A 19,528-nucleotide genomic window follows, 5' to 3' on the forward strand; every position below is an offset into this window, starting at 1 on the left:
TGTGATCATTTTCACAATTTTACTTTTTTACTTTATTAATGAAATCAGCCTTGGTGAGCAAAAGAGACTTTCTTTGTTGTCTAGAACTCAGATATTTAGCAGAATGTCTAAGCTACTCTCTGTATAGTGAAAGTGAATGGTGACCAAAGCTATCAAGCAAAATATTCAATGAATAACAGCTTAAATTCAGTTTGTGCCTCATGCAAAGTTATCAAATGGCTTCATCAGACTTGATATGTGATGCACAGTTTATATAAACTGCTTTTATTATGTTTTTATAGGGCTTTTTGTCCTTTTAGGAGCTTGACAACACATGACCACCATCCAGTTTTATTGTATGCAAAAGAGCAGCTTTGACATTCTGCTAAACTTCTGTTTTTGTGTTCCACTGAAGAAAGTAAGTTCAATCGTTGTGGAACATGAGGGTACGCCTTTTTTGAGAGAGCTATCCCTGCAGTAAAACTGTATTGTTTTTAGTAATGAAGTAAAACAACATTGCAAATCAATTGTAATTATGATAATCGTCTCTTTGATCATACACCCTCTTAGCCATGTTCTCTGATCTGAACACATTCCCTACTCCGTCCAATTAAGACGTCCTTTCAGGAACATAATTTTGCCTATGCATGGTAATTTGCGGATCAGTGTGTAAAGCGTTCCAGTTTCACACAAGAGCTTCCCATGTTAGCATAAGGGTGTTGCAGGAGGTGTGTGAACGTTCACTGGATGATTGGAATAAGAATAAAGTCATATAAGGATTTCAGATGCTGACATTGATGATTCGTCAGGCTCAGTGATCAATTCTGTGCGCTTGCATGCTTCAACCTGTCAATGTGTTTGAACAGTCCTTATGTGTTCCCCCAGCTTGTTTGCACAGTTCACATCCAGTGCAAGACATTCTATGCTTAAATCAAATTGAACTTGGATTAAACTAAGATTTATATAAGGGGTTTGTGGACTGTCATGACCCACGTCAGCCAGTGAAAGACTCTGGCTTCTCTCAAAGACAATCGGAGGGAGAGAAAGTGAATTATAGTTCATCTGAGCATGTGAATTATATTTGAGTGGGATTTGACCTTATTCAAGGTCAGCGTCTGATAGAGAATGCTAAGGAAGATGATACTAAAATGAAAATGCTTTTACTGTTTCTTTTTGGTCTAACATTTTTGCTAGTAATGCACGATAAATCAGTACCTACCGATATTAAAATGTATTAATTTTATTTATTAAAACTATTTAATTTATATATGTGTGTGTGTGTGTTTGTGTGTGTGTGTGTGTGTGTGTGTGTTAAATAAAAATTTAAGTAAATATATACAAATTCAAAATACAAATTCATTAATGCATTATTTAATTTGTTCATCAACTTTTTTTAAATAAAATGTTTTGAATATATCATAAAAAAATTGTGTGTGTGTGTCAAAATTTAAGTAACAAAAAATGTCAAATGTACTGTTTCATTTTTAAACTTTTAAACATTATTGTATATATAATTTTTAAATATATAATTGTATATATAAATGTATATATATATATACATATATATATATATATAATAAATACATGTAAATATATTAAATAATTTAATAATTCCATTTATAAATTAAATTGTCTGTGTGTGTGTGTGTGTGTGTGTATATATATATATTATTTGTTTAAATGTAAATTAAATTAACTTAGCATTTAGAATGATTGATTAATTTTTAATTTTAATTTTTTTTTTTTTTTAAATTGTAAAGAATTTTTATATTGGTTATGTATTATTTATCAGCCATAACATGAAAATAATTAAATATTAGATCTTGTAAATGTGACAACAGCATGTGCAAAGCGCAACCTATCATGAATTATTAATCGAATTAATCACACATTTTCCCCATTTACATGATAACAGCGATGCCCTGTGACACTTTTTTAAGATCCAACAGGCACCCTGCCTCCGTGCGCCCAGTTCTGCTGGAGATTGATCCATAATTCATTAAAACAAGAGCTTCATAGCTCTTCCATTTTAAATATCCCATGGCAACTTGATGCATCATATGCGGGCTCCATGAAATATAGTTAGACTCAAAGTACCTTCAGCCTATGAATAAATAAGGATGGCCGGCATTCCTTTGCTGATTGAAATAAAATGCCTGATGCTGCATTGTGTAACTCTTACTTTCTTCGTCCCCATTCAATCCCGGCACATCATTTCCTGTCCAGCCCGTGCAGGGTTTCGACTACGCCAAGCAGCACATGGGCCGGCCAGGTGAGGAGGCTCTCACTGTCACCAAGGAAACACTTGTCCTGTCCCTCCCGGTACGGGATGCCCCTCTTACACAAGACAGGGTGGCGGCGTTACAAGATGGTACGGTCTCAAAAAGACCCCAGTCGACAGAGATGCATCTCAGGTGAGTGCTTTTATTACAGAACAAAGGAAGTATGTGCATATTATAGGCGTACCAAATGGAATAAGCTAGTATGATAGTATATCGCTCAACTCTCTATAGAACACTAAAGCCTGAATATCATACATTTTTAAAAGCCATCCAACCCGATATGACCACACAGTTCTATTTCAGTTGCATTTCTTATCTTCTTCCACTGAAAAATCAAGTACACCTCCAGTATGACGTATAATTACCACTGAGCGGATTGAGCTCTTGACTCTAAGATGCAGCAGGGAAGATGAGAACAGAGTACTCTGTGTGACATATTTTTAGAATCAAAATCGAGAAAGACAGACACTGTATCATTTTGGTCATGATTTCGCCCTCTGATTTTTTTTATTTTTTTATTTTTTTGCATATTTGCATGTACATCTGTAATGACCTTTTCCGTTATCTAATGCTCAAAGTCAAACTTTAAAAATGCTAATCATTTACAGGTAATAATGTAAATCTTTAGGGAGTCTTCAGCAAATCAGATAGAAAAATACTTTGATTTCACCATATTAAAAAATAGAATTTATTCTGATGGCAAAGTTGAATTTTTATAGAATTTATGTAGATTTAAAACTATTTAATTTTTAGTGTATTTATTTTTATATATTTGGACAAAATATTGTAGATCTTTAATTGATGCATCCTTGAAATGGATAATAATTGCCTTGATGTTATGATGGATCAAATTGACCAGAAAAATTAACAGTTGGCAAATGCATACTGTACTTTTACCTCATTATATATATATATATATATATATATATATATATATATAGACAAAGTATCAAAGTATCACTGAAAATTTGCATAATGACGTGCTTGGGTTTCGGGTCATATTTAAATTTTGCATGTCAAAAATGTTATGTAACCGTTTTTATGTAATGTTTATTTGGGACCACAGTCATAACTCATATGTATACATTATATATTCCGACTATCAAATGTCTCATCGGGGTTGTATCAACAAGCAAAAAATGTAAAGGACAGATAAAGTGTTCATTTGATTTAAAGCACCAGATTCTTTAGATTAATTTGTTAGTGTTTTATTCTTTGTCCCCATTGCTTCAGAGAAATTTCTCTTTTTTTCACAAAGAGTGAAACCTGCCAAGGTCCTTTTCTGATCCCGCATAAAAATGCAAATGAAAGATGGTAGGAAATTTATCAGTGTTCAGCATGATGCTCTCGTCACAAAAGCAGCCTTTCAAGGTCATTAAAACTCACCACCCCACATTTACTGGTTTCTTAACCGCTCTCTGCGGGCTGTGGGATCATAAATATGCCTTTGCGTCGTACATGGGACAATGCCACATAGCATAAAGCACTGATCCTTGAAATGGTTGCAGTGTGGCTTCGCGTGCCTCTCCCTCTCATTGTTTCTCCTTCTCTCGCTCTTTCTCTATTAACATCCGCGCTTATTAGTTGGAATACAAATGTATTCTGCCGTTTGTTATCTCTCCTGAGTGGCTCGATTAAAAGGAAATGATCCTGCAGAGAGCAGAGCTGGGGAAATAATTATTTGGAAAAGCAAATGCGGTAAATACACGAGCATTTAAACCTGGCAGAGACAGACTGAGATGCATGCAGAGAAGCTAAGTACACTCACAGCTACAGAATCATGTATGATTCAGTGTGCCCATAGGCAGCTTGGGCAATGTTCGACCTAGAAGATGTGTGCGTGTGTTGGTGCGGCGGTGGCAGTTGCGAGTCCAGCGGGGCTGGGTGTTATGTGCATGGCAGATTGTTGGCACACATGCCTGAGAGATTAGCAGATTTAATGTAATATTCATATTTTGTTGACTGTGCCTGATTACCTTCTTCTTAGAGAGAGAATGGGTTACGACTGAAGCTTTTATTTTGATGTGAAAATGAAATAGTCCTTGTTTCTGTAATTATAGGTAATTGCTTTTATGGTTCCCTGAGCTTTATGGATGTTATAATCTACAATTAAAGTATAAAATCAATATAGAACCCCATTTCGAGCTTACTTTATTTCTGTTTTTCTGAGTAAAACAGATTTACTGTGAATTTCATACATGAATACTGTACATATATGAATATAAATTTATTATGTTATTGTGAACCACTCTCTCTCTCTCTCTCTCTCTCTCTCTCTTTCTCTCTCTCTCTATATATATATATATATAGCTTTATCTAAGCTTTTGGAGAAATTTAAATATTTTCTGGAAATAAAAATATTCTTTCTCCTTTTCAGTGTGGATTTAGAAAGCAGCATTGTACTGTCACTGCTGCTTGGAAAGTGATTAGTGACATAATTGATGCCTTAGATTGCAAAAAAAATCTTCAGCTCTTTTTCTTGACTTATCAAAGGTTTTTGCACAGTTGATCATGGCATATTTCTAAATAGACTCTCCATTGTTGGTATCTCTGGAATTGCCATTAAATGGTTTGCCAACTATCTTTCAGGGTGAACACAGTGTGTGCTTTTAAAAGACTGTACTTCATCTATTTTGTCACTTTCCAAAGGTGTCCCTCAGGGGTCTGTTCTGGGACCTATTTTATTTTCCTCGTACGTAAATAATTTATGCAATAACATTCCAAATCCGAAGTTCCATCTGTATGCAGATGACACTGCTATTTACTGGAGTCCTCCATCAGCTTCACAAGCACTTCACTATTTACAGTCAGTGTTTGATATTGTTCAGTTCCGTTCATGTCAGCTTAAGCTGGTTTTAAACACAGATAAAACTAGTTTAATTATTTTTTTCAAATTCTAAAGTTGTCCTCCATCAGCTTCACAAGCACTTCACTATTTACAGTCAGTGTTTGATATTGTTCAGTTCCGTTCATGTCAGCTTAAGCTGGTTTTAAACACAGATAAAACTAGTTTAATTATTTTTTTCAAATTCTAAAGTTGTACCAAGTAATCTTCCTGACATTATATCCTTCCAGGGAACAAAAATAGAATATGTTGTAAGTTATAAGTACCTGGGCATCCTATTTGACAGTCAGTTAACTTTTAAGCTACATATTGATAAATACATTTCAAAACTTAAGCTCAAATTGCAGTTTTACTACCGACATAGATCTATATTTTCTTTTAAAGCAAGGAAATATTTGGTATCTGCTACCTTGCTAGCACGTTTGGATTATGGTAATCTGGTGTATATGTATGCCCCAGGATATTATCTAAAAAAAAACTTGATCTATCGATCTAGGGACCTGTTTAGTTTCTTGTGCACACCAAAAGCAAATTTAGTTATTCCCACGAGTAGATTACAAAGTCAATGTATAGATGTTTCGCACCGTTGCCCTTCTTCCATGCAAGGTGAAAAATTTCAACTCAAGCAGAAACTTCTCATGACACATTGTTGCACAAGCCAATCAGAAAAAATCTTATTGACATGTCCAGGTTGTATCAGAGAAAATTGTTATTGATTTTACTGTATTTTTTTATTTGCGCGAATGGTGTAAAAAACATCCTGTGAGTAATCTAGAGCGAGTAATGGTGTGTGCACACCAAAAGCAAAGCAAATATTTGCTTCACATTTTTTTTCGACATCACTGAATAAAAACAAAAATATATATAAAAAAAAAAAAATTAGAATACAACCAGACATGTCAATAAGCTTTTCTCTGATTGACTTGCAAGACAACAAGGCATGCAAAGTTTCCGCTCGAGTTAAAATGTTTCATCTTGCGTGGAAGACACGATTGAGGTCAATATCATGGAAAACGCATCACCTGGTGCAAATTCGCATCTTTGCGAATATTTGTGAGTAGATTTAATCTATTTACGCAAATAATTAGATTTGCTTTTGGTGTACACACCATTAGTTATATGCCATAAACAAATGGTCTGTAGATTTCCTTTGTCCTACCAAGTCAGTGTTAATGTGATATGCTTGCCAACAATCTTTCCAGTAGTGATGTGTTAGAACTCTCGCTGGCACATGATGTGCATTCTGATATGTGGTCTATGGCTAATTGTGGCTGTTGTTTCAGAGCAGGATTCATCCTGTTGTTGAACATTTGTTTAAATGGCACAAAACATGATGAGTGGATGCTCACCCTATGGTGATGTCTGCTAAATGACACCACTGCAATTTAATGCAGGTTAACAGAGGCCAGAGGGCCCTGCAAGGCAACTGTTAACCCTGCATCATACTGCATGCAGCAAACTAACCATTGCCTCTGTTGCCATGGCTACCCGCAGCAGGTTGCCAAGCGAGGACGGCTCTGTTTCGAGCAATGAATCTGGGAAGCTGAACACGGGCAGAAGCTCCACTGCTCGGAGATCAACGGCACAGAAAGCACCCAAAGAAGAGCAGCACACGAGAAATGGTGAGAAAGACAGAGGTAAAAGGAACAACACAATTCACATTCCTCAGGATCATAACCCATTTATGAAGCCCATTATTTACAATCAGGAACGCTGAGTCTGGTTAATCGATTTTTTTTCCTAAATACATTTTAAAATGTCTGGAATCAGTATTTTTGTTTTGTTTTACAGGGAAAAAAATTTATGTGTGTGTGTGTGTGTATATATATATATATATATATATATATATATACAATTAAAAATAATTTATTTTAAAAGTAAAATGGCATAAAATATGGTTGGATATTTTAAGAAAAATTAAAATTGAATAAAAAATATAATAATATTTATAACTCATGGGAAATTAAATGATAAACATTTTTACAATTAGAAACATTTGTAAGTATTTTATATTATATTATTGTGGGAATTGTGATATATTAATTGTTGAATACAATTAAAAAACAGCATTTAATTGAAATCTAAATATTTGTAAACATTCTCAATTATTTTCTGTCATTTTTTTATTAATTTAATCATCCTTGCTGAGTAAAAGTGTTAAAAACCTTACTGACTCCAAACATTTGAACAGTAATGTATATGTAATTTATTTTATAAAAAGTTTGCACTTTTGTATATATTATATCATATTAATAGTAAATTTTGTAAATTTTTTACTAAAAACATTTTGCCACTAGTTTAAGAAAATCAAATAAAAAAACATTTATAAGAAATATTACAATAAATATTACAACAATATAAATAAATATAACTTTAAAAATGTATTTTTTTTAAAAAAAGCAAAAACTGTATTGAAACACTAGAATAATAAAATGTGACCCTGGACCACAAAACCAGTCATGATTATATTATAATAATATTTTTCAAATTATTATTATTGAAAGCTGAATAATATTAACAATAAGCTTTCCATTTATGAATGGTTTGTTAGGATAGGACAAAATTTGGCCGAGGTACAACTACTTGAGAATCTGGAATCTGAGTAAATTTTAGAAAATCACCTTTAAAGCTGTCCAAATGAAGTTCTTAGCAATGCATCATTAATTACCAATCAAAAATGAAGTTTTTAGATATTTACGGTAGTAGATGTACAAAATATCTTCATGGAACATGATCTTTATTGGTGATTGCTCGGTGTAATGTGCAATGGTGGCTAGTATCAGACTCTGTTTTGAGTATTTACAGCTGCTTTCTTTGCTGATCCCCTTTTTACCCTCCTGCTGTAATTTTGTGACTGCACGAGTCTCCTGTGTTTGTTTGCAGACCATTATGACTCTCTAACTGGCTCTCTACGCCTCATCAACATCAAGCCTATGGCTGCCCCACTCAACTATTCCTATCCTGACTCCTCCAATCACAGCCAAGACTCTGTCATCCAGAATGGAGAGGTGAGCTCGCTGTCACTGTGGAGATGGGCCACCTCATTAAGAGGCTTTTATTGGTGATTTATTTTTCCCTGTTTTGAGTCCTTGTCAGTTTACAGGGCAAACCCACACAGAATCTGTTCCACACATTTTCCTTCTAGATCAGCAAAAAAGGATTCTATTTAGACTCACTTACGGTCAGCTGAGTAGCACAAAGTTGGGAGTAAATAAATAAATTTTCACCTGCAGGTCAACATGGCTCTGAAGCAGAAGTCGGACATCGAGCATTACCGGAATAAGCTGAGGTTAAAAGCTAAAAGGAAAGGTTACAGTGACGGGCCGGTCACCAGCAGCAGCGGCAGCGGCAGCAGCCACATGTACAGCCACCGAGACCGGCTGAGGCGAGAGAACGCTTCCCTGGACCTGGAAGAACTGAGGGGGCTGAAGGAGGACAGGAAACCCTCCACTTACGTAAAGTACCGCAGGAGGTAGGCGGAGATTAAACCAACCCATGCTCTTAGTCATCCCAAAATATTTTGAGGAAATGAAGCCAGTTGTGTCTTCCTGGATACAGGATAAAAAAGGAAAATGAAAAGTGGAATAAATTCAGATACAGCGTATATGTCCTAAAATCATGGGGAGAATTTACTAAACAGGAAAGGCACTTTTGCTGTAATATGATATTGTTGATAGTTTTGATCATTTACACAATTCATTAAAAAAACATAAGTAAATGTAAGCTATTTTTTTTTAAAGAGAAATAAAAAATAATGGTGCTAAATAAATTTAGCAAACTTTGTTTTTTATTAATTATTAATATTTTTATATGATTATAAAATAACTTAATTAATATATATTTATGTTTGTGAAGGAAGTTTCTTATGCCTAGCAAGGCTGCATTTGTTTGATCGAAAATATAGTAAAAAGAGCAAAACTGTGAACTTTCAATTAATTTACAGTTTACAATAACTTATTTCTATTTTAATATATTTTCAAATGTAAATTTCAGCATCATTACGCCAGTCCATTTTTTTTTTTCAGGATTTTTTGATAAACAAAGTTCAAAAAATATATTTTAAATAAATAGTACACTTTTATAACATTATAAATGTTTTTACTGTAAGTTTTGATCAATTTAATTCAGCACATCATTGCAGACTAAAAAATGTATTTCTTTAAACGAATCAGACCAACTTACATAATTTGTTTTATTGAATTGTGTTAAAATAACAGTTCATGCAAATAAACAACACCATTCATTCTTAGTAAACTCTCCCTATGGCATGAATAAAGAGCTCTTTAATGAACCCTTCTCCAGTGTTTGGAAATCAATAATTCATTGTGTATAAGACTAAAAATAAACCACAATGTAAAATTAACAATGACTATAATAACCATGTTGATTCGTAAGACGATACTGAACTTTTCAACCATTTTCTCAACAGTGACTCTCACAGGGAACCTGCATACTGGAGCAGGCAGTCTCTGAACACCCCGAGCCCTGTAGAGACAGAGATGGACATGCTGGTCATGAGGGAGAGATCTAGGAGGGGCATCCGCAACAGCGGCTACGATGTAAGCACTGCCAGCCTCTTGCATCATGGGACCCCTAAATCCCTGATATAAAGTCTTGTGCTGTAGTCTCCACACGCCACATGCCATTCACAGATCAGGGAGCCGGCAGAGATTCTTTTTGCTTTAGTAATGACTCTCAGCTCAAGTTTGCTTTGAGGCTTAAATGAAGGCGATTACCTTTAGCTTTAACTTTAAACCCAGTTTATGACGGTAAAGAGCTTGAGATGATGGTAGCCGGTGCTCTAACCCTGAATTTTACCCACGTCATCATGAAACAGAGCAGAATATTTTTGAATGTAACATTAAACATAATATATATATATATATATATATATATATATATATATATATATATAGATATAGATATAGATATATATAGATAGATAGATAGATAGATAGATATACACATTACACACATACATACTGTATATTATGTAAACAAACTTATTTCGGATGCATATATATATATATACTAGTGGTGGGCCGTTATCGGCGTTAACGTGCTGCGTTAACGTGAGACTCTTATCGGGCGATAAAAAAAATATCACCGTTAATCTATTCTCAAAGTTGGGTTGGGAGCTGGCTCTATACTAAGCAAGCTATGATGACTTTCACCTTGATATTTTATATAACCGACTGGCTGAGGCCAGCCTAAAAAGATGCTCAGGACAGTTGACGGGCCACTGCTGCGCATCGTCACGAAAGCTTATCTTTTTCACGTGTTTTTAAGCTTTACCGCTTGTCGATTTAAACATTAAAGCATCCAAAAACAAGACGCGGAAAGGCTGAACAGAATAGCTGGTTACTCGCGCGCTGTATACGCGTATCACGGACAGTAACACTGAACCGAGCTCTCTTCTGCGAAGTTCTCCTCGAAGTCCCTCCTGCACCTGAACGAACAAATACAAATCGCAGTTTGAACAAACAAAAAGATGTGAAAGAGCCCAATTCAGTACTCGCTGTGTTCTGGTGTTCAGGGCTCACGCAGAGATTGGCGTCTCAAAACACTTGAACATCGAATATAATTTTCATTGTTTTTAGTTTTATCACTATAATTTCTGTAGTTGTAATTAATTAATAAAACTTTTAGCTTTTATTTGCATATTTATCTAATTTTTTCTGAATAAAATATTTTTTTAAATGTTAAACATTTTTAACAAATAACAAATACTTTATTGACATGTTAATATTATTTATTTATAAATGTATTTTATATATTTTTTCAATTAGTATATTGATTTATTTTATATATATATATATATATATATTAATTAAATATATATATATCTTAATTAAAACTGGAAATGAATGGAAAGTTTCAGCACCTTAAAACATCTCAACCTGAACAGTTTAAGCAAAAAATGAGTAGATTATTAACTAGTTATTTGATGATGTCTCGTCACTGAACCCACCTCAGGGTGAGCCCGAGCCATTTGAAGAGACAGATGTGGACCGCCTTCTGAGTTCCTTGGGTTTTGGTGGTGGTCACCAGGTCAAAGGCCACTCCGACTCGTCCACCCTGAGCTCGCAGCCCTCGATCGATGAAGTGAGGCAGCAGATGCACCTCCTCTTGGACAACGCTTTTGGTTTGGCCTCTGCTGAGCCAACCCCGAGCAACCACCACCACCACCATCACCACCACCCTCACAGTCCGTACAACCCCAGCCACGGTAGCCCCTACCTGGATGGAGTTACCAGCGCACCTGGCACTATGAACCACCCCAGTGGAGCTCTACAGCGCGGCTCCTCCTTTGGGCCGGATATGCACCAGTGTAGCCTCCCCAAACCAGTGAGCGCCAGTCTTCAATGCCACTCATGTTTGCAGTTCATTTGATTGTTTATATTTTGGGCATATAGGGTGATATGTTGATATATGTCACCATATAAGTATTTAGAAAGTTCACTGGTGATTGTGCTTGGATCTGCAGGGGTTCAGGTTTACGCAGCTGCCTGATATGGGTTTGGGTTCCCCACCACCCCTCATCCCTCCAAGAGGTGGAGCCCCACCTGGAACTTCACTAAGATGGTGAGAGAAACCTCAAAATACACATGTATACTCATATTTGGGTCTTGCGTTATATTTTATTATATAATATTATATTATATTGATAGCATTGTTTCAATTCATGCTACAAAATCAAGCATAAAATTTGTTAAAAAAATTTACTAAATTTAAATACTGTATAATTTTTGCTGTGTTATGTCATATTATGTTGATAGCATTAAGTACATGCTACAAAATCAAGCATAAAATTTATTTCAATATATATAACTAAACTTATATATGTGTGTTTTATTTTTGTTACTATATTATATTATTGTTATATTATGTTAAGTCCATGCTACAAAATCAAGAATAAAATTTATAAAAAAATATATAACTACTAAAATACATATTTAATTTTTGTTTTATATTTAAAATTTTATAGCACTTGCACACATTGGTGAAAATTTTTTTTTTTGTACTATATTATATAATATCTTAAATTGATATAATTTTCACACTTTTTTATTTTTAATGATATATATATATATATTATATAAAGTATTTTATATTGATTATATACTTCTCTAAAATGGTGAGAGAAACCTTAAAATTGACATTTATACTCATATTTGGATTTTTGTTCATTTTGTTTTGTTGTGTTTTAGTGTGGTTTTGTATCATATCTACATAAAAGGTACATAATATATGTATATTCTTTTATGGCAGGCCAAATGTGTCAGTGATCATTTGCAGAAAAAAATGATAAATCAAATTTAGAAAAGAACTAATCAATCAAGAAATGAACATTTAGGATGTAGATAAATTAAGAATCAACGATACTCAATTTGAACAAATTAAAAATGCATTTATTAGTCCTTTTGTAACGAGAAATTTACAGAACTATTTTTAGTATTTTCTATTTTTATTCAGCAATATTTTTAAATGAGTAATTAGTAAAATATTTTGTTTGCTTGTTTATCTAAAAATCTAAATATATATAAATAAATCAAATAGCAAATACTTATCCACATGAGAATAATTATGATATATTGATTGACTTTTTTTAAATAATTTTTGCTTTATTAGTTTCTCTGATGATCATTGACTGTCACTTCGCACTTTAGAGCTAGATTTGGTAGAAATACATTTCCAGCTGATGTTTATGAACATCTTAGGCTACTGTCCCAAAGACAAGGGTTTTTTTTGCACATTTTTTCCCCCTGCTGAAAGTGTCATAGCACATAGCATTACAGCATCACATTGCCAGTGTTATTGAGACGAGCATGTATATTGAAATAAGCTTCTTTCCTCTGAGATGCTGTGGCTGGCATGCATTAAAGGTGCTTGGCATGGTTGCCAGTGCTACTGACTGCATTGAGGTGATTTGTTTTTTAATGCGGTTCTGAGGCAATGCCGGCCAGCGTTGCCCCCTGGTGGTTTGATCACATTATAACTAGACTGCTTCATCTCTTCTTGTAGCTCCACACCAGACACCAGTCTGAAGCCTCGTGTCTCTGAGGCCTCAGAGATGAGTCAGCACAATGGCACCCCCTACCTGCCAATCAACCGAGCTCCTTTCCCTGCTGTCACTGTCGACGAGTCTATGACGAGCTACTCAGGTCAGTGTGTTTTAGTAAACGTTGTTATAAAACAACATTTTGAATCAATTTGAAGATTTTTGGTTTCCAAAGATGCCAGAAAACATTTGTATCTTCCGATGTTTACAGGAAACCCAATGACAGCAGTATATGCCATATCTGCCAACCGGCCTGGCTACTCGGACTACTTCGTCCTGTCTCCACCGTCCTCCTACCGAAGCCCGTCTTGGATGTCCTACCCTCCAGAGCCAGAGGACCTTCCACATCAGTGGAATGACACGGTAAAGGCAAGCTCTGTTTCTGTATACAGTTCCTCCGGCGTGACTAACCGTACCTGATGACTCCTAACACATCTCTGGTATTGTGACCTCATTACATTCACATCTTGTTACTGACCTCAAAGAATCAACGACCAAACTTTATTCATCTGGATTGTCTCTGTGGTGTTATCTTAAAAGTAAATGTCATTTTCTTCCTTTTGAAAATGTCTTGCAGAACCCGTGTCACCTGGAGACCATCTGCTGAATTGGAGTCCTTTCTGATGTTGAGCAGACACAGACATTTACCAGGGTACTTTGGAGTTTTAGATTATTAGCCATTTACACAGCCACATGAGCGGATTATAAAAAAATATATATATATTTTACATTTATTGGAAAATTTAAAATAATAATAATTATATATATATATATATATATATATATATATATATATATATATATATATATAATTTTTCAAAAGTAGTCTAGACAGCATTTTTTTAATCACTAATTACGTTCAAACTATAATATTAAAAAATATTAATACAATTTAAAATAAATAATTTTCAGCAGCCATTACTCTAGTCTCCAGTGTCTGGATCTTTTAGAAATTATTAAAATATGCTGATTTGGTGCTCAGTTAAAGGACTATTGTTGGTGCTCAATTAATAATTGTTCTTATTATTATAAAAACTGCTGGAAACTATTTTTGCTGCTTAATAGTTTTGTGTAATCCCTGATACACGATTTTTTTAAAAATAGAAATTTTTAAAAACCCTCATTCATTTGAACAACATATAATCATTGTTAATTTAATGCATCCTTGCTGAATAAAAGTGTTTTTTCTTTTTTAATCTTACCTTAATTTTAAATGGGAGTGCATTACAGTTTCCACAGATGTATTAAGCAGCTAAAAACGTTTTCAATATTGATAATTATAATAAATGTTTATTGAGCACCAACTCAGCATATTAGAATGACACTGAAGACTGGAGTAATGATGCTGAAAAATCAGCTTAATAATTTTTTTTTCTTATTTAATCATTTATTATTAATTCTTAATTATGGAATACATTTTTAAAGATTTTACATTATAATTATTTTGACCTTTTTAAAAATTATATAATCAAATACTTGTCCATACAAGGCAATAAAAAAGTATTATGAAATTCTGTTGTTGTTGTTATTATTGTTTTGTTTTTACTCAGCCTCATATTGTTTCAAACCTGTATTTTGGAATAGGTTTGGGATGACATGAGGATGCACTGTTCCTTTAAGAAGCTGCTATGTGCTTGTAACTTTCAGGGTTTGAACCATCAAAAAGAATCGTCGCCTACTCTGAAATTTCAGATCCAGCGGCCCCAACCGACCACGACGCTCAGCTGAACGGCCAACCGGACCCACAAACCACAAACTCACCTGCCAGCCTAAGCGAGATGCAGCACCCGTTATTAATCAACGTCTACAGTGAGGGTAAATCACCACAACTACCAACGGGTCGCCTCACTGGCCAAAACTGTGTTTTCTTAAAGCTTTTTCAAACTAAGAAGTGTTGTATCTAATGCAGGTGGTTTTATGTGTGTTTTAAACACCCAAGTTACTAATAACAACAACAACAAAAAAATCCATCTTGGGCTTTCATCGATGCCTATCTGTGTCTTTTGCTCTCATTCATGCATTTTTGTAAAGAAACGGATATTATTGCAGGCAATTCTTTTCGTGCACTCCATACAGCTTACGTAAAAAAAAAAAAAAAAAATGCGACAATGACGATGAATGATATTAAAGAAATCAAACATTTGGAGGGATGCGACATCCTGTACTGTATTTACTGTAGTCACAATGCAAAAAAAAAATTATAATAATAGTATAAGCTTTTTTTTTTTTTCAAAAAAAATGCCAGTTTATGCTGTAATTAAGTGTTTCACGATGCACAACTGTTCATGAAAGGCATGAAATGTTAAGGTTTGACGTGGGAAGATAGCCATAAAGGTTTAGTGGACAGAGAGATTGATAAATGATGAATAGATGAAGGGATTCATATTTTTACTAGCCTTTTTGTAACTACTGAAAGAGTAACTATAACTACGTATTTTATTGCCTTATAAAAGGTACCAATATATATATATATATATATATATATATCAAATATGCAGCATACACCAAAATTGACTTGAAATTTGATTTAGAATATATTGATAATATAAAATCTAATTAAAACTGTAACATACTATCTTAATAAGACATGAATTTGCTATAACTAAGCAAGTACAGTGTTACAGAAGTAAGATTGGCATGTGGTCTTTTAAGAGAATGAGTCTAATGCATGTAGTCTGGACATATGATTCATAAGGGCTTTGTATGTCATGTAAGTCCCATTTTTTCTTTGGGCAGTTATAGGATGGAAATCTATTATAAAAAGGTTAATCACAGCAGAAGTATCCCATTAAATAGACGCTACCTTTCCATGTACTTTACAAACCTCTCGTTGTTTTGGTTAAGGCCCATTTCAGAGTGAATCAAGGTACATAATCAGATTTTGAAAATGACATAATGTGTTGTGTAAATTATTACAAATGTCACTACTGTTTGATTTGTGTTTAAATAAACGTTGTCCTTTCCGTTTCACTTTGGTGGTGCAGGCAGGGGATGTGCAAATATCTATCATGTAATTGTTCCTTTTTAAAACATTTTCTTTTCATATTTTTATATTAATTGAGTCACTCTTTTTGGCCAACAATGGAGGACATTATGCTAAAAACTGTAAGATATTGTGCTTCAAATGTAAAAAAAAAAAGAACAAAGAACAAAAAAATGCCTCGTTGTGAACCTATGTGAGAAAATTGTGTAATATTCATTGTGTACATCATCATAACAAATAAGATGTTGACTTCTTTTCCTACTTATACAACACTAAACAACCCCATATTTGCCAGATGTACTGTATATTTTCCTTCGTTACTGTAAAGAGAAAAAAATTATTCGCTTTAACCGTGCTACTTGTTATTTTCTTTTCTTCCTGATTGTTTTATTTAGCATAACATGTAAGATAACCATCATTATTATAATGGTTTAACGCTTTGAAGGACTCATTTTTTGTGGGTTACACACTGAATCAACTCTAATAAAAACTAAGAAACATTTGATCATTTAAAAAAAAAAATTGTAAAATGGCTTAATATCGTGTGTGGAGTGTTATTTTTTTGCCTGTATGACCTTGCTAGCCTAGCTTTGCTTAGCGTTTCATATCCTGTCCACTAGAGGACGCACTCTCACTTAATTTTAGTTCTCCTCTGCAACCAAAACTTCCTCACAGCTACAAAATCATTCCTGGCATTGATGGACCGGCTTTTATTCACTTTGTAAAATCCATTATGTTCCCTAACTCTCTTTTAAGCACATTTCGAGCAGTATTTCCAGCTTTGGATATTAAGGTGCCGTCCCTTGTTTCTATCCTCTTCCCTTGAGGGGATCCGTTCACTCACATCTCCACCTGCCAAAGTGTCTCATTCATCGGCCGGACTGGTGGACTGTCCGGGAGGGCAGGCTGTCAGACCGGCTGAGGTGAGTTTCTCTAATGACAAAAGAGGCCTGTCCACTTCGATCTCATCTGTGGGCCTTTATCTGTGACAGCAAAGCCATCCAGAGCCACATGAGTCACATCAATCACTGCAGGGACGAGGCTCGTCTCTATCACGTCTGGCAGAATTTAAACCGCTAATCCCTGTTCTCTTTATATTGCAGGTAAAGCTACATAGAGTAAATGCATTTTTGGTCATAATTTACTCCAAACGGCTTACATTATGACTATAGGCTGGCAGTCATTCAGTTTAAAGGTGACCAAAGAACACAACACAACTCAATAAAAGCTACTAATTAGAAGCTATTGCTAAACCAGGGTGGATAATTTAATAAAACTTTGTTAATGCTGCGTGTGTGTAATAAATATTAAAATTGATTATAGCGTATGTTGTCTGCCATATCAAAGTGATTAAGATATATTTATGAATGTGTGTGTATATATATATATATATATATATATATATATATATATATATATACACAAACACACACACACACGTAAATTAAACTATTATTTATTTAGAAACTTTTGAAAATAATGATTATGATGTGTACACTTTTGATGGTTATACCACATGACATTTGATTCATTATTTTTAAATACTTCTTGAAAATGGTATAAATATTTTTCCGAAACTTTATTAAACCAACATTCATTTATTCATTTACATATAAAATATTTGTCTTTACTTATAAATATTTGTAATATATTTTGATAAAATGTTTCAAAATATATTTATATAATGCCTATATATATATATATATATATACATATACATATACAAGCAATTTTCTATATTTTAAACATTTGAATCATGTATTTTATTTTTACAATTATTTATATATATTTGTCCACCATACACCATACAGAAAATACATTCCCTTCACATTGGAGGAAAAAAAAAGAAGTTTGTTGTCTGTAACATGTAAAAACATTTTATTAAAAATAAATAATGAATAAAACCTAAATGTAGACTACAGTATGATTGGAAATTTATTTTTTTGCCCCAAAATATATTTTGGTATATGACTAGTAATTTTCCATTTCAAAATGATATATTTAATTAAGCTTAACCATTAAGATTATATATTTAGCATATATTTAACAATAAAATATTGTTTTGCATTATGGGTATTATGGACAGACTTGTCATTGACCCTTAAGCAGTTTACTGTGATTGTCACTTTATCTTTTTCTCACTGATTTTTTGGCTTGTCAAAGATGTTTGGCCTTAGAGCCAGAGCAGCAGCTTTACCTCAGGCTTGGGCTACTTGCACTGTTGTGAAGGATGTAAATAAGCGTTTGGAGCCCTTTCAAGCTCTGCTGGCTCAGCTCGTGTGGACTGCCTAGGAAGCCTGGTGTAATAAGAGATGTTTAATCGCCTCTTTCAGTAATTAATGTGCAATCACTGAAAGGCAAACAAATGGGAATTGCACAGCACTCAGCAAATGATCAGAGTGGAGGGTATCAGCCACTCGGAGGATTTACATTTCCACAGAGAGAGAGAGAGAAAACACAGCTTAAGTGAACTAAATATGGTTAAAGCTAAAGTGATTCTTGTTTAAGAAAGCCATAAAGTAACAATGTGAATGCAAGCATGCATTTTTAACAAGTTTGGAAAAGTAAAAAAAATATAAAAATGTGGGTCCCCGAGGCATCACAGGGCTCTTGGATTACAGAGAGAATGTAGGTAGGCCAAGCAGTGATATTATTAACCGAAGATGTTTACATTTTAAATACGCCAGGAGGATATTTGCATATTTATCTCAAGAGGCTTAATTTTGCACTGTCCGTGTATTTCCTGCATCGCAGCTCTTTACACTGGTTAAAGCATAACAGCAAATGCTCATTTTGTGTTATGGTCCCTGTGGTTTATTACAGCTCTTTTGAATATTTAATAAGCATGGCACTATTTTGGATGCATGTAATCTATTCACTTTAGAATCTAGAATTTGCTTAAGCCAAATACTTATTCTTCTAAAATTTTAACTCCTATGAGCCACTATGGGATATGCAAATGTAAATATTCAAGATTTAAATTAATTTTTGATTTTGCATATAGAGTATGACTTGAACTGAGTCAGGTAACCTTAAAAGAACATTTCCACATTCAAAATCCATCCTGGAATATAAAAAAAAATTAAGAGCTTTAAAACCGCTGTAAATGATTTTTGTGCCACTAGCATGATCAATCCATATATTTGATCATTATATATTTACATAATATATAATGTGTGTGTGTATAACAAACTGAAGGACTCATGGAAGTTGTGGTAACAATCCAGCAGTGATACTAATGCTGCACAGCTCTGGTGAAAGTGGCAGCGGCGTGTGATAAGGAGCTTACTGGATGACTGCCTGAGTAATTAATAGTTGGAGAGGGTGAATCTATGTTTCAGCTGCCCCACGCCGGTTCTTTGTAGACTAAGAACAAT

The 19,528-nt window shown here is 34.0% G+C and overlaps 1 protein-coding gene across 5 annotated transcripts in view; it reads left to right on the forward strand.

Annotated features, from left to right (window-relative positions):
* Positions 1 to 16,591, forward strand: part of kiaa1549la (KIAA1549-like a) — a 48,377-nt gene extending 31,786 nt beyond the window's left edge. For 2 of the 5 annotated variants that reach the window (XM_059535883.1, XM_059535879.1), the window contains 11 exons: positions 2,206 to 2,393; positions 6,601 to 6,743; positions 7,990 to 8,114; positions 8,340 to 8,578; positions 9,536 to 9,665; positions 11,083 to 11,454; positions 11,594 to 11,691; positions 13,132 to 13,271; positions 13,380 to 13,531; positions 13,746 to 13,820; positions 14,816 to 16,591. In XM_059535883.1, coding sequence (XP_059391866.1) covers positions 2,206 to 2,393; positions 6,601 to 6,743; positions 7,990 to 8,114; positions 8,340 to 8,578; positions 9,536 to 9,665; positions 11,083 to 11,454; positions 11,594 to 11,691; positions 13,132 to 13,271; positions 13,380 to 13,531; positions 13,746 to 13,775 — 1,617 coding nt within the window. In that variant the 3' untranslated portion in view covers positions 13,776 to 13,820; positions 14,816 to 16,591. The remainder of the gene's footprint in view (positions 1 to 2,205; positions 2,394 to 6,600; positions 6,744 to 7,989; positions 8,115 to 8,339; positions 8,579 to 9,535; positions 9,666 to 11,082; positions 11,455 to 11,593; positions 11,692 to 13,131; positions 13,272 to 13,379; positions 13,532 to 13,745; positions 13,821 to 14,815) is intronic. The other 3 variants (XM_059535880.1, XM_059535881.1, XM_059535882.1) reach the window with 3 other exon arrangements.
* Positions 16,592 to 19,528: the final 2,937 nt, after the last annotated feature.

Source organism: Carassius carassius, chromosome 43 (assembly GCF_963082965.1).
Source record: "Carassius carassius chromosome 43, fCarCar2.1, whole genome shotgun sequence".
Classification (NCBI taxonomy): domain Eukaryota; kingdom Metazoa; phylum Chordata; class Actinopteri; order Cypriniformes; family Cyprinidae; genus Carassius; species Carassius carassius.